We start from the raw sequence: 25,359 nt of genomic DNA, 5'->3' as shown, positions 1-25,359 counted from the left end.
ATTGGGTATTTTTATTGTATGTTTTAGTCCACTTTCCTTTTTTTCCTGCCCCACTCAGTTCTCACCTTGTGGTATTCTTACCTATCTCATCCTCTTCTTGTTTCTTCTAAAGAACTGGAGAAGTTGTATGATAGGCATATTTTATTGTGTGTTTTTACACTCTTCAAATATTAATAGCCAGGTATTTTAGGGTATAGGGAGGAACACAGTTTGTAAAATTTGCTTTGGTTCATTATGAGTTTTTCACTCCACTCTTTTCTTCTCTCAAGATGGCATAAGTATCTGTGGAATAATTGAGCAATGTTTTTCCGTAGCAAGTGAATATGGAATCTTAAGTGAGAAGTGAAATATTGGTTTTAATGCTAATAACCTTATATGACTCCAGTATTTATTAGAACTTACAAAAACCTTTGATTCTATATCTCTAGTATTTTACAGCCTTTATTACTTCTACTTCTATTTAGATTTAATGGCAAAAGGTTATCATTGGAATATATTTATCATTAATGGTTAAGTGTATTAGTTCACATAAAGTGCTTAGTACCTTGTGCATGATATGTTTCAAAACTGCCAGCTGCAGGGCTGTCTGGGTGGCTCAGTCAGTTAAGCATCCGACTTCAGCTCAGGTCATGATCTCAACAGTTCATGGGTTCGAGCCCCGCATCAGGCTCTGTGCTGATAGCTTGGAGCCTGGAGCCTGCTTTGGTTTCTGTGTGTCCCTCTCTCTCTGCCTCTCCCCTGCTCTCTCTCTCTCTCTCTCTCTCTCTCAAAAATAAATAAAACCATTAAAAAAACAAAACTGCCAGCTTTATAGCTATATAATAGAAGAATTGTGTGTACTATATGTTTGACATGTTTTAGCTCTTTTTAATCCAAGAAGTAATTTTGTATGTTGTCACTCATTTACTTCAACTTTTATTTTTTTTCAACATTTATTTATTTTTGGGACAGAGAGAGACAGAGCATGAATGGGGGAGGGGCAGAGAGAGAGGGAGACACAGAATCGGAAACAGGCTCCAGGCTCTGAGCCATCAGCCCAGAGCCTGACGCGGGGCTCGAACTCACGGACCGCGAGATCGTGACCTGGCTGAAGTCGGACGCTTAACCGACTGCGCCACCCAGGCGCCCCTTTTTTTTTTTTTTTTTTTTAATTTTTTTTTTTTCAACATTTATTTATTTTTGGGACAGAGAGAGACAGAGCATGAATGGGGGAGGGGCAGAGAGAGAGGGAGATTTACTTCAACTTTTAGATGTCACCTTAAATGTCCAATTAAAATACCTTGTGAAAGTACTATAGGAAACTAAGGCTTTGTCTTTTTCTTTTCTTTTTTTTTTTTTAAGGCTTTTGCGTTTAAGTTCAGTTGCTGGGCACATGTGTTTTTCTGGACAAAAAATATCCTTATCTTAATTTATGAAATAAATTGAATACTACATTATGAAAAGTTTAGTGTAGCCAATTAATTTTCAACAAGTGACTTACATATATACATTATATTTTTCACATATATAGTATATAAATACATAGATATTATATAAGTTCGAATTCATCATCAGTTGAAAGCACATTTGAGGTTTTCTAGTAGTGGTGAAGTTACATGGACCCAAACACCTATCCTCAGATACCTGCCTCTTTCAGACCTATTTGGAGAGGAAGTCAGGTTGCAAACCACAGGTAATTTTGGAAATAACTAACAATAAAAGTACTGTCTTCCTTTTTTGCTCATCACTTATAGTTCTTCTTTCATATTTAATTTAGACGTGCCATCTATGATGCATTTGAACGCTTCCTCCATAAATATGCTAACTAATTGGATCACTGTATATAACCAGTATGGCCATCATATTGTTTACAAAAGGAGTTTCATCCTTTGATGATGGAAGAACAAGCAGACAGCACTAAATATCTAATTTGTATTAATTTAGTCTGGAACTCATATAAATCAGTCATTAACAATCTTTAAATACATTTAAATAATTTTAAACCAATATTTGGATGAAATAATGTTGAAATATTTTGTTATTGTTTTGTGGGAATCCCATATACTCAATGTCTAGTCTGTTGTTGCTATTTATGAAAACTTTAACTTTTTAATTGTGAATAATTAATTAAAATAAATTTATTCATTGAAGTCCTATTGGTTTTTAAAGAACTGCTAAATCAAACTTAAGTTTATAATAACATCAGCCTGTATTGTATACCCTTATGTGATAGTTCTACTATTGACTTGATTTGAGAACATGTTTCTTTCTTTTTATGATTCATAGTGAATTTATAATCTTATTTTCAATTTAATCTCTGCCATGGAAATACTTCATGGTGTGTAAAACGCAGTGTTAACTTTGAATTCTAAAAAATTCCTAATGGCGTCATACATAAGTGGTTTTAATAATTAAAACAAATGTGGGAATGCAAATAAGATGCATATGACTTGGCTGTACTTTGAGACTTTGCCAAATACTAGGTTAGAAAACAATGCCAAACCTATTTCCCCTTCTTAAAAAGTGTCAGTTCATCAAAAATGGAAATAATGAAAGACTTACTGCATTACTTGATACTGTGTCTTAACATTTTCTTGTATACCTACTCTGGGTTTCCTAAATATCTAACTTTAGTTAGATACACTTAAACAGCTTTGGCTTTTAATTTCAGAAATTAAAGGCCATATATGAAATTGATTTGTTCCATATGAGTTTATTTTACAGAAAAGTTATAGTAACTACTAACTTTTTTAAGGGGAAGATTATATGGCTAGATTTGGTGCTGTGCTTTCGTTTTATGTTAAGCTTCTCAAGCTAAGATCTAAAATGTTTGAAAAAAGTAGAAAATATTTTTGAGTATTGTATCAAGGTTTGGAATAAATGTACTTGAGTTCTATTTGTTTAAAATCTGTGTTGTCTGTCGATTATTTTAAAATATGTATTCCTAGTGTAGCAAGGATATTTGAATTATAATGTGCCTTCATAGCCTTTTAAAATATTTTGTAACTCTAATGTTCCCATCACCTTAGCTTTTAAAAGCTATTTAAAAGTCACTAATGTGAAGTCATTAATGGTATACAAAATCGTAAATTCTGTGAAACTGCTTTGGCATAGGAAACCAAACCAACTTGGTTACAGCCATTTGGTCTTTAGCAATGTTATATCTTCAGATTAGAACCTTTACTTTTAACTGAAAATATAAAATATACTAAAATTTTTAAACAAAATACCCTTTAAAGATAAAGTAAAATTTATTGTTAACTGAATTACAAGGATTTTCTTCATATATAGTGAGGCAATATGATTGAGTGCTTTCTGAACTATGGCTTTAGTAATTTATTACTAAATAAATTTAGAAATTTATTTTTCACCTAAATATTTCTTACTAAGCAGTAATGTACTGTGGTATATAACTTTCTATTGGTAAAAGAATGAAATTTCATTTCATTTTAATTAACTCTTAGGCATAACTAATTTTTCCCAAATGTGAAAGGAGGTATTTTAAAAATTTCATCTCTTAAGCAGATGTTTTAAAGAATATATCCATGCAACTTCCTAAATTGATTAATTCAAGGTGCAAAATACCTTATCCTAAAGTTTTTTTTATCCATACATCCCAAAATAGTGACTCAAGCTTCATATATCTGTGTGGAAAACACACACACACACACACACACACACACACACACACACACACACACACTATATATACATACATACATATATAGACAACATATATATTTTAAAAATTGCAGTCTGCCATTTTGAGAATTGGTATATAAACTACTAGAAATTCATTTAGGCCACAGTTGCAAACTGACAGTATTGGTATTCAGGCAGCTTGGCCCACAGCTGTTTTATTCAGTGTGCATAATGTTTTAAAATTGTTGTAATTTGAAGTCTTTCAACTGGGCATGCATTCCCTAGTTTGCCACAGCCTATAGACTCCTTATATAAAGCTACTTCACTACTTTGTGTTTCCTACTTAGCCCTGAACACATCTGAGTTTAAGACCCCTGATTTAGATCTATGGTTAGAAATTTCTGAATTTCATGATTTGCTGTTGTAATTACTATTATTTTATCATAGCATTTCAGATTGTTTGTTATGAATGTCATTTTTTAATGTGGTGCTTTCTCTTGGAAAGATTATTAAATTAATACTGTAACTGAAAAATTTTTTAATCATTTCTGAATATTTTATACTTCGCAATAAAAGTCTCTTAAAATTAATTATTTCATATATTCAAGAGGATTTATTCTAAATACAAAAAACATGTGTCACATTTGATTGTGTCCAAACTTGAATTGACTGTGTGTTCCTTCTTAGTTCTATTGTAAACCAAACAAGGTAAGGCAGAAATAAGCAAGGGAGGCTCTATCAGAATAGTATTCAGTAACTGCAAATTCCCTGTGTGATCTCAGGGAAACTATGATGGAAGATAGGATTGTGTAGGCAGAGGGAAAGATTAGGGCCTGAGGTCCCTGGATGGGGAAAAACACCTATTTTGGAACAATGCTGGGAGTGTCTAACCACATGAAGTCCCCTCAGTCATGAGGTTCCTCTTAAGAATGTAACAGACCCCACCTACTCCTCAGGTTTCCCCTCTGGAATTTGACAGAAGACTTAAGTATGCCATAGACCACCCCTCATACAATGGAAACGAGCCAATCAGAAATGGACAACCCAGCATGTAGAACTATCAAGCCAATAAGGATAGAAACTGAGAAGGAACAAGGGGAAATGGAGGGGGGAGGGCTGACCAGAACCTTATAAAACAAGGACCCTTGCCTATAGTCCTTGGGCATTCACTTTCGAATGTACTCTATACAAGAGCTTTCCTTCTATTCTTCCTTTCTAATCTTATATTCTAATAAACTTTTGCCTGCTGCTCATTTAGTGTCCACCTCTTCATTCTTTGAAGCAGCGAGACAACGAATCCCGGGTATTGTGGTAAAAAAAAATGCAACAAAACCAGCATTCTGAAAAACTGTATTATTTTTTTTGAAGGGGGGAGGGACAGAGAGAAAGAGAGAGAGTCTTAAGCAGTCTCCACACCCAGCACCTAGCCAATTCTGGGCTAGATCTCACAACCAGCCCTGAGATAATGACCTGAGCCAAAATCAAGAGTGAGAGACTTAACTGCTTGAGGCACCCAGCCATCCCTGACAGACCATACTTACCTGAATGTTGTATAACTCACTCTTGGACATAATTAGATTTATACTATTATATGTACAAACAATTAAAATCTAGAGATAAGAATTTAACTATAGGACTCAGAATGGGGATGCTGGTCAGAGGCTGCTATAGAAATTGGGTTTGGAAATAAAAGGAAAGATTTTGGCAGATAAGACAAAGGGAATAGAAGTACATTTGGACTGTTTTGCAGGAGTAGAAAAACTTAATTCTAGGAATATTCTTATAGGCAGAATCCTAGGAAACCAATGATTTCATGAAGAACTTTGAAAACAGTTTAGAAAATGTTGGACCAAAACCTAAAAAGATTTTATTCAGGACCGTTAGAGCTAATGTGCACATTCACCAGATTGTATTAAAAGAAAATTTAAACTTACCATGAAAAGTCTAATCTGTGTATAAACTTGTGACTAACTGAGGTATAACTGTTTTCCTATATAATGTACCTGGATAATTCCATAGAAAGAAAGCTGTATCCTGATACTTTGCTGCTGAAAGTGTGGTCAGTAGATTAGTAGCATGCTCAGGGAGCTTGTTAGAAACTCACAATCTCAAGCAGCATTCCAAACATACTGAGTCAGAATTTACATTTGGACAAGATAGTTCAAATACACGTTAAATTTTCAAAAACACCCACTTTGAGTCAGTGGTTCTCAAATTTTAGCTTGCATTGAAATCACCTGGAACCTTGTTAAAACACAGATTTTTAGACCCCATTACCCTGAGTTTCTGATTCAGTAAGAGGGAAAGGCCTCCTGAATTTGTATTTCTAACAAGTTTCCTAGGATGTTGATTGCTATCTGTCTAAGGGTTACATTACTTTAAGAACCAAAAGCTTTAAGAACCAAAGAGCCATGGCTCTAATTGGATCTCAGGCCTGGAACATACCAAAATCACCTGGGGTGTTTTAAAAGCATAGGTAAGTAGGTGTCCTTACCTATGCTGGATCTCTTCACGCAGAAATTCAGATTCAATTGGCCTGCAGTTGGCATTTTTAAAGCTCCCTAGGTGATTCTGATGTGCAGCCAGGTTTAAGAACCATGTGCTTTAAAGGATGAAAGGGAAGAGGAATAGCTTCTGAAGAAAAGGATGTAAAGTCATTAAATCAACATAGATTTTGGAAAGGAATTCCTGATTTTCTGGGTGTTACCAGCACCTCAGAAGTATTAAAATAGCCCAGAGGGCCTGTGTTCCTTTTGCTTCTCCTATTTTGTTACAGGCAGAAGTGCATTAGAGTAGGATGAACTGGGGGTGGATTTGGGCACTTATGTGCAGCAAAGCTTCTTTAAATCGTAAACTTTAACTCATCTAGGCAACTTAAAGCAGACAAGTATAGGCAAAGAAGAAATGCTAACCTCTTTGCTTTCTTTTCTTCAACCATAAAGACTACATCTTCCCTTCTTAACCTTATGAAATTGCTTTTAAAAATGCAGATACTGGGGTGCCTCGGTGGCTTGGTCGGTTGAGTATCCAACTCTTGATTTTGGCTCGGGTCATGATTCCAGGGTTATGGGATTGAGCCTCCCATCAGGCTCCGCACTGGGTGTGGAGCCTCCCTCTCCCCCTCCCCACTGCTCACATGCTCTGTGCTCTCTCCCTCTCTCTCTCTCTCATAAGATTAAAAATAGGAGAAAATAAAATAAAAATGGAGATATGATGCCTCTTTGAAAAGTTAAAGCATGTCTTTAGAAATCATTCTTTTCATTTCCAGAGCAGTTAATCCTCAACTTTTCTATCCATCTCAGTTGACAAAATCATTGCCTTCATTATTGTATGTTTTAGAGACACTTGCTACTCAACTTGAAGACTTGATACATTTCCCTTGCCCTGGAGATGACTCTGATTTTAAGTTCTAACACTTAAGGAAAAGACAATTACTGATTCTGCTGAGTTTTTACTCACATTCAACTGTAAACCTACACCAACAACTTCACCTGCTAAGCATTCTTTTCCGAAGTCACAACTCAACAAAACAATTGGACTGTTGATAGACAGTGACAACATGGAATATGAAATTTATGTTTTATTTGGAAATATAAATGTGTTTATACATTTATTACTTCACTGGATTCCTTCTAGATGTCATTTTATACCAATATTGCCTTAGATTATAAAGTAGGAGAAAATAAATTGGCATTCTGCAAGATGCACTGGTAAGCCCTTTTGAGTAATAAAATCTACCTTGAGAGGAGATATGTTTGCTGTCACTTGCAGAACTGTACCATCAGGACTATCTGGGGTTTGCTCTTATTTCTGCTCTTGTTTCTGCTCTTATTTCATGTCTTTAATTCACTCTTTTGTATTTCCAAAATGAATGCAGATTCTGGGGGCTGGTCTAGTAATTTTCCGATGTCCTGACACCAACCAGTTCTTCAAGTTTTCATATCAGAAGGTAGGCAATCACATCTCTCCTGGTTCCGAATTCATGAGAATAGACGAGTAAAAGATTCACCAAATGCACATTTCTTTTTAAATGTATTTGTAAAACAAAGAACTGTATGTGAGAGTTCTGACTATATTTCAAGAGGACAGGGACCACAATGATTATCACATTCCCAAACTCAAACTTGCAACCTCATAGCCAGATAGACAGATTTACTTATACTGCATTTAAGTCCACTTATTTGTTTATTCATTCACTTAAAATATATTTACTGAGTACCAGAAGCAAAATGGTCAAACAAGATGCTTAAACTAATTTTCAAGGACTAGATGAGTTCCTTTTGATTTGAATTCCATAGCAATTTCTGGCTTAGCTCTAAACACAGATTATTTTTTTAATTTTTATTTATTTTTATTTTTTAATGTTTATTTATATTTGAGAGAGATAGAGACAGAGTGTGAAATGGGAAGGGCAAAGAGAGGGGAGACACAATCTGAAGCAGGCTCCAGGCTCCACAGAGCCCAATGCGGGGCTCGAGCTCATGAACTGTGAGATCATGACCTGAGCTGAAGTCAGACGCTTAACTGACTGAGCCACCCAGGCGCCCCCACAGATTATTTTTCAAATAGCTTTATTAAAATATAATTTACGGGGCGCCTGGATGGCTCAGTCGGTTGAGTGTCCAACTTCAGCTCTGGTCATGATCTCACCGTTCCTGGGTTGGAACCCTGCATCTGGCTCTGTACTGACAACTAGATATCTGGAGCCTGCTTCGGATTCTGTATCTCTGCTCCTCCCCCATTATCTCTCTCTCTCTCTCTCTCTCTCTCTCTCTCTCTCTCTTTCTCGCTCGCTCTGTGTCTCAAAAATACACATTAAAAAATATATATATACATATGTATGTGTATATATATATATATATATAATTTACACAACATAAAACTTATTGATTTAAAGTATACAATAGTTTGGGGTATATATTTTTAAAACTAAAGTGGTTTTTTTAATGTGTATTTATTTTTGAAAGAGAGAGAAAGAGAGAGAGAGCTCATGTACACATGGGGGAGGGGCAAAGAGAGAGGAAGACAGAGAATCCCAAGCAGGCTCCTCGCTGTCAGTACAGAGCCCAACTTGGGGCTTGAACTCACAAACCGTGAGATCATGACCTGTGCCAAAATCAAGAGTTGAATTCTTAACCAACTGAGACACCCAGGCACCCTGGGTATATTACATTATTAATTATTTTTAACTGTGGTAAAATTATAAGACATAAAACTTACAATTTTAACCACTTTTAACTGTACAAATCAGTGGCACTAATTACATTCACAATATTATGCAACCATCACCACTATCTATTTCCCAAACTTTTTTACCAGCCTACATAAAGTGATTTTTAAATAGTTCTTTTAAATTGATGGAAAAATCTGACTCTTCTCCTCTTATACCACTGGACATATTGCCCCTACATATTTTGAACAACCCAATGTGTTCTTCATCCTAACTTTCATTGGAATTCGTGTCAGTCCTAACACTTCTTATCCATAAATAAATTCCTCAATTTCTAAAACACTCATTAAGTACAACTTTTAGAACAGAGATGCACACCACAAAGCTATGCTTTATCTTTTAAGCTTAACTTTGTTGTCTTAACTTCCATCGATAACTTAATTAATAACCTCTAAATTCAACTTGGAGGTATCTGAAAACTCAAAATATCCAAAATTGAACTCATTATCCCTGTCACCCAGGAATTTCCCAAGCTTCTCCCAATTTGTTCTTTATTCATTTTCTTGGTTTTTGGTAGCCACCACCTACCCCGTTATTCAAACAAAAAGGAATATCCTTTACCCTTCACTTATACTCTCCTCTTATACCCATTCAATTCCTCAGTCTTGTTATTTCTCAAATACCTCAATAACCTGCTCCTTTCCAAACCCACTATCACAGTCTTAGCTCAGATTTGTGTTATCTTTTCTCAGGATGACTGTAATGTCCCCTTCACTTTTTTTAATGTTTATTTATTTTGAGAGTGGAAGAGCATGAGCACAGGGGGGTGGATGCAGAGACAGAGGGAAAGAGAATCTCAAGCAGGCTCTGTGCCATCAATGCAGAGCTGGACGCAGGACTTTATCTCAGGAACCATGAGATCATTAACCTGAGCTCTGAAGTGAAGAGTCCGATGCCTAACTGACTGAGCCACCTGCAGAGTGGCACCTGCAGAGGTGCCCCTGCAATATCCTCTATAAAAATACAGAGTACCCCTGAACCACCCAGAGGTACCTGGTGGCTCAGTCAGTTGAGCATCTGACACTTGATTTCAGCTCAAGTCATGATCTCACGGTCGTGAGATTGAGCTCCGCGTCAGGTTCCATGCTGGACATGGAGCCAGCTTAAGATTCTTTCTCTCCCTCTCTATCTGCCTCTTCCCCAAGAGTGTTCTCCCTCTCTCTCTCTCTCTCTCTCTCTCTCTCTCTCTCTTTCTCTCTCTCTCTCTCAGAAAAAAAAGACAGTCTTTTCAATAAATGATACTGGGAAAACTGGTTATCCAGATGCAAAAGAATGAATTTGGACCCTTAATTCACACCATATATAAAAAATTAACTCAAAATGGATAAAAAAACTTTTCAAAGAAAGAACCAGAAAAGTCAAGGGATGCCTGTGTGGTTCAGTCAGTTAGTTCAGCGTCTGACTTTGGCTCAGGTCATGATCTCATAGTTCATGCGTTTGAGCCCTGCACAGCACAGAGCCCTCTTTGGATCCTCTCTCTCTCTCTCTCTCTCTCTCTCTCTCTCTCTCTCTCTCTGCCCTTCCCCCACTCATGCACGTGCGTACTCTTTCTCTCCTTCTCTCTCAAAAATAAACATTAAAAATATATATATATAAAAGTCATAGGAGAAAACACAGAGGGAAAAGATTCATGACATTGGATTTGGCAATGATTTCTTGTATATGACATCAAAGGCACAAGCAACAAAAGAAAAATTGGACTTCATCAAAATTTAAAAACTTTTAGGCATCAAAGAACTCTATCAAGAAAGAAAGGCAACTAGAATGGGAGAAAATATCTACAAACCATATATCTGATAAGGGATTAATATTCAGAGCATTTAAAGAACTGCAACTCAACAACAACAAAAACCCCAATTTAAAAATGAGCAAAGGACTGGAATAGACATTTCTCCAAAGGAGAGATGCAAATGGCCAATAAATACATAACAAGACTGGGGCGCTTGTGTGGCTCAGTTGGTTGGGCATCCAACTTCAGCTCAGGTCACGATCTCACAGTCTGTGAGTTCGAGCCCCACATCAGGCTCTGTGCTGACAGCTCAGACCCTGGAGCCTGCTTTGGATTCTGTGTCTCCCTCTCTCTCTGTCCCTCCCCCACTTATGTTCTGTCTCTTTCACTCTCAAAAATGAATAAATGTTAAAAAAAATTTTTTTGAAGTACATACATAACAAGATCACCAGGGAAATGTAAATCAAAACCACAGTGAGGAGCACGTGGGTGGCCCTGTTGGTTGAGTGACTGACACTTGATTTCAGTTCAGGTCATGATCCCAGGGTCGTGAGATTGAGCCCTGCATCTGTCTAAGGGCTAAGCCTGCTTAAGATTCTCTCTTTCTCCCTCTGCCCCTCTCCCTTGCTTACACTCTCTCCTTCTAAACACACACACACACACACACACACACACACACACACACACACACCCCACAGTGATATACCATTTCACATCCATTAGGATGGCTTCAACAAATGAAAAATAACAACTGTTGGTGAGGATGTGGAGAAACTGGAACCCTTGTGTGTTGATGGTATGAATGTAAAATGGTACAGCCACTATGTAAAATGGTATAGCCTTTCCTCATAAAATTAAACATAGAATTATCATATGATCCAGCAATGCCACTTCTGAGTATCTACCGAAAATAATTGAAAGCAGGAACTCAAACAGACACTTATACACCAATATTCAGAGCAGCATTATTCCCAATATCCAAAAGGTGGAAACAACGCAAATGTTCATTGGGATATGAATGAAAAAACAAAACATATATGTAATGGAATATGATTCAGTCTTAAAAAGCAATGGAATTCTGACAAACCCTACAACATGGATGAACCTTGGGAAAAAATTAAGCTAAGTGAAATAAGCCAGACACAAAAAGACAAATAATATATTATTCCACTAACATGAGGTATCTAGAGTAGTCAATTCAGAGACAACAAGTAGAATGTTGGGGATGAGAGGAGTAGATGACAACAAGTAGAATGCCAGGGGATGAGAGGAGAGGGGAATAGGAACTTATTGATCAATATTGATTGAATACAGAATTTGGGAAGATTAAAAATTTCTGGAGATGGATGGTAGTGATGATTGTACAATGTGAATGCACATAATGCCACTGAACTGTACACTTAAAATGTACACAACTTCAGAAAATGATCACAACTTCAGAAAAAAGTTATAAATGTACTATTGAAAAATCTCTAAAGGGGAAAAAAAATAGTGAATAGGGGAGGGACCAGGATGCAAAGATAGCAACCAACTATAAGCTTCTCTTTGGGAAACTGCTAGAAAGGCCAGCAGTGACTAGATGGGGAAATTAAAATTTCGACAAATTAAATATTGTCTATATATTGATGAGAATGATCCAGGAGAAAAAAACTATTCATTCGGGAAAGGGATCACAGAACAAATTCCTTGAACAGGAAAGAAAAATTTCAAAACTTATTGTAAAACTGAAAGATTTCATAATTGACTGTCTTTAATTTTTCTGATTGATAACCTTGTTTGAACATTGTTAAACAAAAAAAGAGGAGTATTTTTATTATTTTATTATTAAATTTTCAGTCTTGGAATTTTATTTTTTAAATTAGGCATTAAGTGTTCTAAGTAGTTCATCTTTTTAAGACATAGATATCAACATAATACATAGCCTTCTATGGAGTATATATTTTTCCAAGTGTCCAGTTAAATTACAGTAATATCTGGTATTTCATAGTAAACACCCATACTTTTACTGAGGTTTTTAAATTAAATACTACTGTCCTTGGACAAAATACTCAAAGTAACATTATCTAATCATACATACTTAAAAAGATACTCTAAAATGTTATGATTTCACCCCACATTTTGTACCTTGATTGAGTCAGGACTTATCTCTGATCTTCCTATATTTTCTTACTTACATTTTAACTGACAAATGAGAAACTAAAAATCTTGAAACTTTATTTCTAAGTTGTTCAAAATAAAAGGAAATTTTTGGGCACCTGGATGGCTCAGTTGATTAAGCGTTTGAGTTTGGCTTAGGTCATGAGCTTGTGGTTTGCTGATTCCAGCCCCACATTGAGCTCTGTGCTGACAGTGTGGAGCCTGCTTGGGATTCTCTCTCTCTCCCTCTCTCTCTCTGCCCTCCCCCACTTGGACTTTCCCTCTCTCTCAAAAATAAATAAATAAACTTTATAAACAAATAAATACATACATAAATAAAAGGAAATTTAAAAAATGGATTTTTAACCTATCAATCAATGATAATGACTAAGAAGAGTTTCCTTCAAGATTTCCTAAGGTTATATATAATGTCAGGTGAAAAGGTAAGGAGATTATATCTATCTATCTATATATATATATATGTCTATAGATATAATAGATATATAGATATCTATATTACATATATATATGTGTGTGTGTGTGTGTGTGTATATATATATATATATATATATATATATATATAGCCAAGAAACAGGAAATCTCTACCCATTCATCAATCAATGGACCCTTGGGCTGCTTCCATAATTTGGCTACTGTAGATAATGCTGCTGTAAACATCAGAGTACATGTATCCCTTTGAATCAGTATTTTTGTACTCTTTGCATAAATACCTACTAGTGTGATTGCTGGATAGTAGGGTATTTTCAACTTTGGAAGAACCTCCATACTGCTTTACAGAGTGGCTGCACCAGTTTGCATTACCACCAGCAGTGCAAGAGGGTTCCCCTTCACTACATTCTCATCAGCACTATTGTTTCTTGTACTGTTGATTTTAACCATTCTGACATGTGTGAGATGATATCTCATTGTAGTTTTAAATTGCATTTCCCTGATGATGAGTAATGTTGAGCATCTTTTCACGTGTCTGTTGGCCATCTGTACATCTTCTTTGGAAAAATGACTATTCATGTCTTCTGCCCATTTTTAATTGGATTATTCATTTTTTGGGTGCTCAGTTTTATAAGTTCTTTATATATTTTGGATACTAACACTTAATCAGAAACATCATTTGCCAATATCTTGCCTTTGAGTTTTGTTGTCTCCTTTCTCCTTGGCCATGCAGAAGCTTTTTATTTTGATGATGTCCCAATAGTTTATTTTTGCTTTTGTTTCCCATGCCTCCAGAGATATATCTAGAAAGAAGTTACTACAACTGATGTCAAAGAGGTTACTGCTTGTGTTCTCCTCTATGATTTTTATGGTTTCAAGTCTCATATTTTGGTCTTTAATCCCTTTTGAATTTATTTTTGTATATGGTGTTAAAGTGGTCCAGTTTCATTCTTCTGTATAGTATGTTGCTGTCCCGTTTTCCAAACACCATTTGTTGAGGAGACAGTCTTTTTCCCATTGGATATTCTTTTCTGCTTTGTGTAAGATTAATTGATCATATAGGTGTGGGTTCATTTCTGGGCTTTTTATTCTGTTTTAATGGCCTGTGCAAGTACCATATGCCAGATTTTTGTGCCAGCACCACACTGTTTTGATTACTACAGGATTATAATATAACTTGAAGTTTGGAACTATGATTCCTCCAGCTTTGCTTTTCTTTTAGAAACCCATTTATTTACTATGAATATTATTCATTCCCATGAAACTACAAGTGCTGCAACACAAAAAAACAGATTGATGTTAATTCCACTATAAAATATGATTTAGTAATTAAAAAGTTTTGTGAATCACTAAAAAAGATAGTTATTGATAGAAATGTATATGGTTTTGAATGACTTATCAACAGTAGCCATTTGCAAATGTATCTTTAAGTAGGCTCCACGCCCAACATGGGGCTTGAATTCAGGACCATGAGATCAAAAGTGACATGCTCTACCCACTGAGCCAGCCAGGCACCCTGCCATTTGCCAATTACTAAATGATCTGACTGCTGCACAAGAACAATAACATTATCTGCATACTCCCCTAATCAGAGAGGTTATATTCTATTATCAATAATGAAGAAGAGCAATGGCACCAAAAGAACAAATTATTCTTACTTAGAATGTTTTGGTACTTCCATTTGGAGGTAAGTACATATGAATTCACCTCACACAAAGAAAAACCTGGGCAGAACTTAGATTATTCAAAACCACTTAGTAGGGTCTAGAAATCTTCAGCTTTTTATCAGTAGTTTTACCTTTACACTTACATAAAGATGTCAAAGAGTTATTAATTGAAATCATATACAGTATGGAAAAATGGATATATATATATATGCAGAGAAAAAAACTGGAAGATATAGAGTATCAGGGAAGTAAGAATAGAAGGGACAACAACTCAAACTTATCAATGACCTTTATTGTTAAAAAAAACTTTACCATAGGATGTATTATTTCAAACAAACATAAAAAAACAAATGCTGTCATTAAAAAAAATTTTTTTAACGTTTATTTATTATACAGAGACAGAGAGACACAGAGCTTGAGCAGGGGAGGGGTAGAGAGAGGGGGAGACACAGAAGCAGGCTCCAGGTTCTGAGCTGTCAGACACAGAGCCCGATGTGGGACTCGAACTCACAAACCGTGAGATCATGCCCTGAGCTGAAGTCGGATGCTTAACCAACTGAGCCACCCAGGTGCCCCAAATGCTGTCACTTTTGTTTTTTCTTTGAGATTAATGGCTTATGATAAATTTCTAGGAGTGGGATGACTAGCGATGGGTGGAGATGCAAATCTATGCCAAGGAATCACGGCCACTGCTGTGCTGGCCCCCTGGCCTAGGCCACCCTGAGGCAATTCAGGCCCCCCAGAAGAATGCTGCCACTGCCTTCCACGTGGTGCAGGTCACCCCCCATGGATGAGGATAAGGTTCTGCTCCCTCAGGCACAGGTTCTCATGCCCAGCAGATCCCACTTCCATGGCTGCAGCTGGAAGCTGCTCTGGCTCCAACTCCTCCTGCTAAGCAAGGCACTGAAGCTCTTGCCCCCTGTAACTTATATCCCATGCAACTCCGTGTTGCCACTATTCTAGCCAAAGGAGGATCAGTAGGAAAGAAATCCCTCTCAGGGACAGGCTTAGAAGACAGCGACTGAGACATTTCCTCTGAAGCCTGAAGAAGCGTTGGCTGCACAAGTGTTGTTGGTTTAAGGTTATGCCTATAAAGATGTCTTCCAGTTTTCTGGATAGAAAGCTCATGTTACTGAAAAAAGAGTTGATTCAGCTGCAAAGCCAGCAGGGGCAAGCAAGGCTCCAGGTAGCAGTGTGGCCCCAGACTGGGTGCACATTTTTCCTTTCACAGATGACCTAGGACCAGACTGGTGGCCTGGTCGTACCCCGCCCCCGCCTTTTTTAAAATTTTATTATTTTTTTAATGTTTATCTTTGAGAGAAAGACACACAGCACAAGTGGGGAGGCACAGAGAGAGAGAGGGAGACACAGAATCCGAAACAGGCTCCAGGCTCTGAGCTGTCAGCACAGAGCCCAGCATGGGGCTCGAACCCACAAACCATGAGATCATGACCCAAGCCAAAGTCAGACGCTTAACTGACTGAGCCACCTAGGTGTCCTGGCCTGGTCAAATTCTTGCTTGTTGCCCTGAGAAATCCTTCAAGAAGAGGGTTTTTATGCAGCTGCTGTTCCTGTTAAGTCTGTCCCTTTGCTCCCTGTTTGAGTCCTTTTCTCATCTCCAGGCTCAAACACCCCAAGAACCTCTGTCACCCCATGTCTTCCATTCTCCCTCTGAAAATTGGTGAGCAGGTTGGAGTCTGCAGGGACATCAAGGATTCTGTTTTCACTAATAAACATGGTGGTCTTGCAAATTACCTTGGCAACATATACACTGCTTTTTTAGCTTTTATTGTATAGTCAGTAAAATAGGGGAGAGGGGCTGAAAGTTCAGTTAATCACAATGACCAATGGTTTAATCAACCAAGTCTAAGTGATGAAACCTCCAGAAAAACCCCTAAATGGTGAGATTCAGGGAGCTTCCACGAATACATTGAGGGTGACATGCCCAGAGAAGGCATGGAAGCTCTGAATACCTCCTCCCCTATAACCTTATCTTTTTCATCTGGCTGTTCCTGAATTACATCCTTTATAACAAACTAGTAAGTGTAAATAAAGTGTTTTCCTGAGTTCTGTGAACCAGTCTAGCAAATTATCCAATCTAAGGAGGGGTTTGTGGGAACTGATTTGTAGTTGGATGGGCAAAAGTGTTGGGTGGCCTGGGTACCCTATTTGTGGCTGATATCTGAAGTGAGGGCAGACTTGTGGGAATGAGTCCTTTAATTTGTGAGGTTGGACACTAACTCTAGGTAGGTCAGAACTGAATTGAATTTTTGGAAACTCAGTTGGTGTAGGATAATAGAGAACTAAAGAATTGGTGGCTGGTGTCTAGACCTCTCCTCAAAATCTGTTCCAAATTCTCATTTGTTAATGTTGACCTGTAATTAGATTTTATACACTGTATTTCAACTTTGAAAATGTCTTTTCATACAGATAAGTATTGCCAAAAACTGATACCCATTTATAAGCAAATGCATTTAATTAAACATATTCATCATCATTTGGAGTATTTATGGAATTCTATTGGATTTCTCTCTTGATATTTGCCTTTTAGCAATAGGACAGAGTGATGACAGCACCACATATGGTTCCTCTCACAACTACTCAACTTTGCCTTCGTGGTGCGAAAGCAGCCACAGACAATATGTAAACGAATAAGCATGCTGTATTCCAATAAAATTTATTTATGGAACTGAAATTCAAACTTCATACAGTATTTATGTGTCCCCAAAACTCTTTTTTCAACCATTAAAAAAACGTAAAAACCATTCTTAGCTTGCACCTGTGTAAAAATAGGTGGTGGTCAGGATTTGGCCCATGGGCCATAGTTTACCACATCCTGATCCAGAAAATCCATATAATGCTGAATCATTTTCTAAGTAACATATTTTCACTAGTGCTTATGATTGCCTTGGAATCAAATGGTTAAATTGTAATAAATATGATTGTTCATATTGAAGTACTATGTAATAATAGTAAAAACATTTTAAGTCAGAAAAAGAAAGCCAATAGCCTTTCTTACCCTTTGTCTTACCAATGTATGATTTGGTAATGTTTTTAGTCATTTGAAAAAATATTAGCTTCGTTATGCAGCCCTTCCAAATGTTGACACACTTCATTACACAGTATCAAAAAGTTATATTATTAAAATCACTACTGATCTCATCAGAAAAGAGTCTTCAAGCATTAGGAAGCTGTTGAGCTCATGCTGTAGTTACAAGATTTCCAAATTCTAATTTTCTCTTGATAGCTTGAATATTATCACTGGTATCATCAGTTGTTTCCATTGACATGACGGATTCACTTCATTCATTTTTGGGAAAATGTCTGCCAAATTATCTAAGCATGAGTAAACCTAGTCTGTTGTCAGGTGTTCTTTCAAGTACAAATGGGTTCCATGAAGAAAGGAGCTAGTCCATGTACCACTCAATCTAGTCCGTTTCTTCAAGACAACCATCATACTTTGATATACCGCAGAAGTGAGTTATGTACCCTTCCTATTTCATCACACAGAATATTAAAAGACTCCTTTAAGGGGCACCTGGGTGACTCAGTCAGTTAGGCATCCAACTCTTGCTTTCAGGTCATAATCTCACGGTGCATCATCGGGCTCTATGCTGATGGCATGGAGCCTGCTTGGGATTCTCTCTCTCCTTCTTTTCTCCCCTGTGCTCTCTCAAAATAAATAAACTTTTAAAAGAAGCAGTTATAGGGTTAAGTTTTAATCACATTAATAATTTTGACATCAAGGACATTCTTAGGTGAAGCTTGAAATTTTTGTTTTTTGTTTTTGGTTTTTTTGAGAGGGAGGGAGCAAAGGGGAGAGGGGCAGGAGAGATCAAAAGAATCCTAAGCAGGCCCCACGCTCAGCCCAATGTGGGGGCTCCATCCCACAACCCTGAGATCATGACCTGAGCCCAAATCAAGAGTCAGATGCTCAATTGACTGGGCCACCAAGGTGCCTCAAGAATTTTTGTTGTTTTGACTATGAATGTGTGGCTGAAGAATACAATGAGGGCTAGTACAGTTTGGTTCCACTGCCTTGATTCGTGGTGAGTCACCAGCAGATTTATCCACCATTGCTTTTGCACCATCAGTACAGATACTGACAAGGGGAAAAGGCAAAATAATATCTTAATATTATTATGAAAACAGTTTTGACCTCAACCTTAAAGATTCCCTAAAAGAGTGTCCTAAGGGACACCTGGGTGGCTCTGTGGGTTAAGCACCTGACTCTTGATTTCGGCTCAGGTCATGATCTCATGATCATGAGAGCCCCGTGTCGGGCTCTGCACTGACAACACACAGCCTGCTTAGGATTCTCTCCCTCTTTCTCTGTCCCTTCCCCCTCCTCATGCTCTCTCTCACAAAAGAAATAACGTTAAAAAAAAAAAAAGTGTCCCTATATATTCCCTAAAAAGGATTTAGGAGCACAATTTGAAAATCTGCTAACCTAAGACATAGTCTTGGGTATTGCCACCAACAATTAATGTTTAGACAATGAAGAATTAAAGAGATAGACTGAGAAGTGGCTAGAAAGGTAGGAGGTAAACAATGAGAATGTGAAATCACGGAAGCAGGGAAGACAGGAACAATCAGGAACTCCTGGAAAAAACAGGAACTGTACCAGAAAAATCAGTAGCCATGTATATATGGATTTCACTCAAATGTAGTGGGAATTTGTTGATTATTTCATACTGATGAAGTATAAAATATGAATACAGTTGGTCTTGTTTCTAGGTTATCATGACACTGAAACCATAGAGAAGGAAATGCAATCCTAGCACATAACACTGTTCTGCAGTGAGGAATATCTACACACTCATAAAATAAAGCTGTTTATAGATTCTTAAAATTTAGAACCAGTCTATGAACAAAGCATAAAGAAGCACATTATGGTTGCACAATAGAATATAAATGATCACTCTTGACAATGTATACGAAAGGAAGAAATGTTGCACCTGGATGGCTCAGTCGGTTAAGTGTCCGACTTTGGCTGAGGTCATGACCTCACAGTTCCCAGGTTTGAGCCCCAAGTGGGCTCTGTCAGCTGACAGCAGCCTGGAGCCTGCTCTGGATTCTGTGTCTCCCTGTTTTTCTGCCCCTCCCCCACTTGCACTCTGTCTCTTTCTCTCTCTCAAAAATAAATATTAAAAAATTTTTTTTAAAAAAGGAAGAAATGTTGTCCATGATATGGCATACTCTCAAACACTGCCACGGGGAATGTAAATTGATACCAAAGTTTGGAAAATGGTTTGGCAATATCTGTAATAGATTAAGATATGCATACTCTATAATTCAGAAATTCTACTCCCAAAATGTACAGTACTTATAGGAAGATTTCATTTACATATAGTTTAAAAAACTAGGCAAATCTGTGGGATAAATTATTAGGTGATAACTCATAAAGAAAAGTAAGAAAGTGATTTCTTCCTTAAGGGGAGGAAAGTTGTAAATAGAAACACATGGGGTTCTAATTCTTAACTGGGGTAGCCATTACATGGTTGTTCACTTTACCCATTAATTGGTACATGTGTGGGTTTTTAAGTTATGTGGGAGCACTTTTCTGTGTATGCTATATTTAAAAATAAAGAAAGTTAAGATGTTAATATAAAGAAAAAAAATTGGAAGATAGAGCAAAGGGTTGGGTCATATATTCTCACTTCTCAGAGTGAGGATGTAAGAGATTCTGTCTAAAATTGCATAGAACATTCGGGGTGCCTGGTGGTTTAGTCACGTAAGCATCCAACTCTTGATTTTAGCTCAGGTCATGATCTTGCAGTTTGTGGGATCGAGCCCTGTATCGGGCTCTGTGCTGACAGTGTGGAACCTGCTTGGGATTCTCTCTCTCCTTCTTTCTCTGCCCCTCCCCTATTTGTGCTTTCTCTCTGTCTCTCTCTCAAAATAAATAAACTTAAAAATAAATAAATAAATAATAAATAGGAGAATGGTGGATGGGCTCAAGTAAGTGTGCTAAATCCTCATATTTTATAGTGGCTTCCTACTGCTCAAAGAATAAAATTCAAACTCTGCCATAATCTAGAGTCCCCTGCAGGTCTGTCTTAGGCTATCGCTTTAGCCTTCTCTCTAGCCATGCTTTATTATATGCTAGATACCAGTCTCTTTCTGAGGCCTTGGTAACCACACAACTCCAGCTTCATCTTTCAATCCTTAACAGGAAGCTCCGTTCATCTTAAAAGAATACTTGTCCCATGGCGTGTTCCTTCTCATACTTTAATTCTCACTTTAAATTTTACCTCCCATATTTGTTTTCTTCACTAACTGTTGCTAACAATCTGTAGTTACTGAGTTTACTTTTTGTTAGTCTCCAATAAAATAAAAATAATAGTAATACTAATAACAACAATGACTTGTAGTTATTAGCCCTTACTATTTGCCAGGCACCACTCAATGAGTTTTAAATAAATCAACATTTTTAAATTCTCACAATAACCATGTAAAGTAAATACAATTATTTTTTTTCAGTTCTGAAAGTTTATTGAAATATTTGACTATAATTATAATTTATTAACATTTTACATATCTCTTATCCCCCTTTATGCATTTGGTTTCTATGTAGTTTTATGCATACGTGATGTGACACATCTTTTTTTTTTTTTTACATATCTTCTTTTGAATTGTGCCTATTAAAGTTATATAATATCTACCTTGGCCATATTTTTTATTTTTATGCTTTCTTTACCATTTCATTTATTTTTTTAAATGATTTATTTTTATTTTTATTTTTTAAATTTACATCCAACTGAGTTGGCAACAATGATTTCAGGAGTAGATTCCTTAATGTCCCTTACCCATTTGGCCCATCTCCCCTCCCACAACTCCTCCAATAACCCTCTGTTTGTTCTCCATATTTAAGAGTCTCTTATGTTTTGTCCCCCTTCCTGTTTCTATACTATTTTTGCTTCCCTTCCCTTATGTTCATCTGTTTTGTATCTTAAAGTCATCATATGAGCTGAGTCTTATGATATTTATCTTTCTCCAGCTAATTTCACTTAGTATAATACCCTCTAGTTCCATACACGTTGCTACAAATGGCAAGATTTAATTCTTTTTGATTGCCAAGTAATACTCCATTGTATATATATACTACAACTTCTTTATCCATTCATCCATTGATAGACATTTGGGCTCTTTCCATACTTTGGCTATTGTTGATAGTGCTGCTATAAATATTGGGGTGCATGTGCCCCTTTGAAACAGAATACCTGTATCCCTTAGATAAATACCTAGTAGTGCAAGTCCTGAGTCATAGGGTAGTTCTATTTTTAATTTTTTGAGGAACTTCCATACTGTTCTCCAGAGTGGCTGCACCAGGTTGCATTCCCACCAACAATGCAAAAGAGATCCTCTTTCTCCACATCTTCCCTAACATCTGTTGTTGCCTGAGGTGTTAATGTTAGCCATTCTGACAGGTGTGAGGTGGTATCTCATTGTGGTTTTGACTTGTATTTCCCTGATGATGAGTGATGATGAGCATTTTTTCATGTGTCTGTTAGCCATCTGGATGTCTTCTTTGGAGAATTGTTGATTCATGTCTTTTTTCCATTTCCTCACTGGGTTATTTGGTTTTTGGGTGTTAAGACTGAGGAGTTCTTTATAGATTTTGGATACTAACCCTTTATCTGATATGTTGTTTGCAAATATCTTCTCCCATTCCGTCGGTTACCTTTTAGTTTTGCTGATTGTTTCCTTCACTGTGCAGAAGCTTTTTATTTTGATGAGGTCCCAGTAGTTCATTTTTGCTTTTGTTTCCCTTGCCTCCAGACACTGTTGAGTAAGAAGTTGCTGTGGCTGAGGTCAAAGAGGTTTTTGCCTGCTTTCTCCTCGAGGATTTTTTTTTTGTTTATTTTTTTTTTTTAACGTTTATTTATTTTTGAGAGAGGGAGAGACAGAGCATGAACCGGGGAGGGTCAGAGAGAGAGGGAGACACAGAATCTGGAACAGGCCCCAGGCTCCGAGCTGCCAGCACAGAGCCTGACGCGGGGCTCAAACTCACGGACTGCGAGATCATGACCTGAGCCAAAGTCAGACGCTTAACAGACTGAGCCACCCAGGCACCCCACCTCAAGGATTTTGATGGCTTCCTATCTTACATTTCGGTCTTTCATCCATTTTGAGTTTATTTTTGTATATGGTGTAAGAGAGTGGTACAAGTTCATTTTTGTGCATGTCACTGTCCAGCTTTCCCAGCACCACTTGCTGAAGAGACTGTCTTTATTCCATTGGATATTCTTTTCTGCTTCGTCAAAGGTTAGTTGGCCATATGTTTGTGGGTCCATTTCTGGGTTCTCTATTCTGTTCCATTGATCTGAGTGTCTGTTATTGTGCCGGTATCATACTTTCTTGATGATTACAGCTTTGTAGTACAGCTTGAAGTCCAGTAGATACAATAATTTTTCATGTTTTACAGATGGAGAAACAAAATCACAGAGGTTAAGTAATTTGCCGTTTTACTGTTAGGAAGTGGCAGAGCTATCATTTGAACCCAGATAATCTAGTTTCAGTTTAATCACTGTGCCACTGTCATTTTTCAAACTGTACATTATGATCTGTACCTATACCATGAAATTAATTTTGTGCTTTTTAAAAAAAGTGAAATGGAAGAGAATAGATCACATAAGAGTGTGTTCACTTAGTAAAGATAAGTAGTGGTTTGTGAAACTTCTGATTTAATTGTACATATCAATTCATGAGGTATGAAAGCCACTGCACAATGCATTCAACATCTCTGTGTAAGTTCTGGAACTGACCAGTTCACTAGTATATCCCCAGGGTCTAGCCTAGTTACTGAACTACAGTAAGCTTTCAGTGAATATTTATTGAATTGATTAAAATAAACCATAAGTATTAAAAAACTGATAAGAAATTTTCCTAATTTCTCTACAAAGCTTATATTTTCTGATGTCAACCACTGAAGTTCATCCAAACTTGAATTTAAAGATCTTGCCTTTTGGGGGCACCTGGGTAGCTTAGTTGGTTAACTGTCTGACTTTGGCTCAGGTCATGATCTCACGGTTCACAGGTTCAAGCCCTGCGTCAGGCTCTGTGCTGACAGCTCAGAGCTTGGAACCTGCTTCAGATTCTGTGTCTCCCTCTTTCTCTGCCCCTCCCCTGAGCACACTGTCTCTGTCTCTCAAAAATAAACGTTAAAAAAAAAACAAGGTCTCATCTTTGTTGCACTAGTATTTAGGATGCTATACAAATATTAAATATAATTGGATAGTAGAAAGAATTCAGACAGATTACTAACCCTATTGTTTGAAAGTCCTGTTATTTGAAAATTGAAAGAGAAAAAGTTATATTATCTTGAGCTTATAGTTTTAGTTTTTTTAAAAAAGATTAAATATTACTTCCTATTATTTGTCTTATTGCAAGTTATTATAAAAGAAAGAAGACTAAATAGTATGATAGGAAAGACAGTTTTGAGTATCAATCTTAGCTATTATTGGCTGAGAGTTCTTTTTTTTTAAATGTTTATTTTTGAGAGGGAGAGAGAGAATATGTATGGTAGATGAGGAGCAGAGAGAGGTAGAGAGATGATGTGAAGCGGGATGTGGGGCTGACAAACCCGTGAGATCATGATCTGAGCCGAAGTCAGGCGCTTAACAGACTGAGCCACCCAAGCGCCCCTGGCTGAGAGTTCTTTTTTTTTTTTTAATGTTTTTATTGTTTTATTTTTGAGAGTGGGGGAGGGGCAGAGAGAGGGAGACAGAACCCAAAGTAGGCTCCAGGCTCTGAGCTGTCATCACAGAGCCCGATGCAGGGCTCAAACTCGTGAACCCTGAGATCATGACCTGAACTGAAGTCAGATGCTCAACTGACTGAGCCACCCAGGAGCCCCTAGACACTTAAACTTTATTTAGAGTTCCTACTTGTATTAAACTAGTCTATTAAAACATACCTAAAAAGTAAAGAGAGCATCCAGTTTGGAACAACAATCTGGTTGAAAAGTACCCTAGATTTGTTTTGAACCTATTTTTGCATAGCAAGCACAGTGTTTTTACCTGTTTGTATAATAAAAACTTCTAAAGGTGCTTTTATGCTGTGCCTAGGATTGATATTTATTTACTGAAAAAAGGGTGCAAAGCCTTTCAAACATACATTAGCATTGATCCTGCCTTGAAGGTTAAAGATAATTGGAAGTATGCAATATTTATCTGAGCATTCAGCTCATAAGGAAAGCTATTATTCTGATAAACAGGGCCCAAAGCTCTATGAGTTGAAAGTAAGGATGGCTCAGTACATCTTGCTAAAAAATCAGTCTTTTCAAAAGTGGCTATTTTATAAGAAGTTAAAAAAAATCTCTGGGTTCAGTTTTGTGAGAAACAATCCCACTGACCCAATCAAAGGCCGGGCACAGACACTGGGAGCACAGTGAAATGAAGCTTTAATCAATGTTCTTGCAAGAGTATATGTCTGATGGACAGGCATACTTGGGGCAGTTACAGCAGGCAATTTATCTCCTAGTGTGAAATACACCCCCTCGATTCCTCATTGGCTGAGTACTA

General features: G+C 37.1%; 2 protein-coding genes across 12 annotated transcripts in view; one reads left to right on the top strand and one right to left on the bottom strand.

Annotated features, from left to right (window-relative positions):
• Nucleotides 1–4,211, top strand: part of ABHD18 (abhydrolase domain containing 18) — a 44,105-nt gene extending 39,894 nt beyond the window's left edge. For all 3 annotated transcript variants that reach the window (XM_086704259.1, XM_086704260.1, XM_086704261.1), the window contains one exon: nucleotides 1,757–4,211. In XM_086704259.1, the coding sequence (XP_086560385.1) occupies nucleotides 1,757–1,808 (52 nt within the window). In that variant the 3' untranslated portion in view covers nucleotides 1,809–4,211. The remainder of the gene's footprint in view (nucleotides 1–1,756) is intronic.
• Nucleotides 1–25,359, bottom strand: part of MFSD8 (major facilitator superfamily domain containing 8) — a 153,156-nt gene that overhangs the window by 123,628 nt on the left and 4,169 nt on the right. The window lies entirely within an intron of this gene.

This window comes from Puma concolor, chromosome B1 (genome assembly GCF_028749965.1).
Source record: "Puma concolor isolate L17-30 chromosome B1, mPumCon1.1.hap2, whole genome shotgun sequence".
Taxonomy (NCBI): Eukaryota; Metazoa; Chordata; class Mammalia; order Carnivora; family Felidae; genus Puma; species Puma concolor.
Note: the sequence above shows the minus strand (reverse complement) of the source record. Positions and strands in the feature narration are given on the sequence as shown.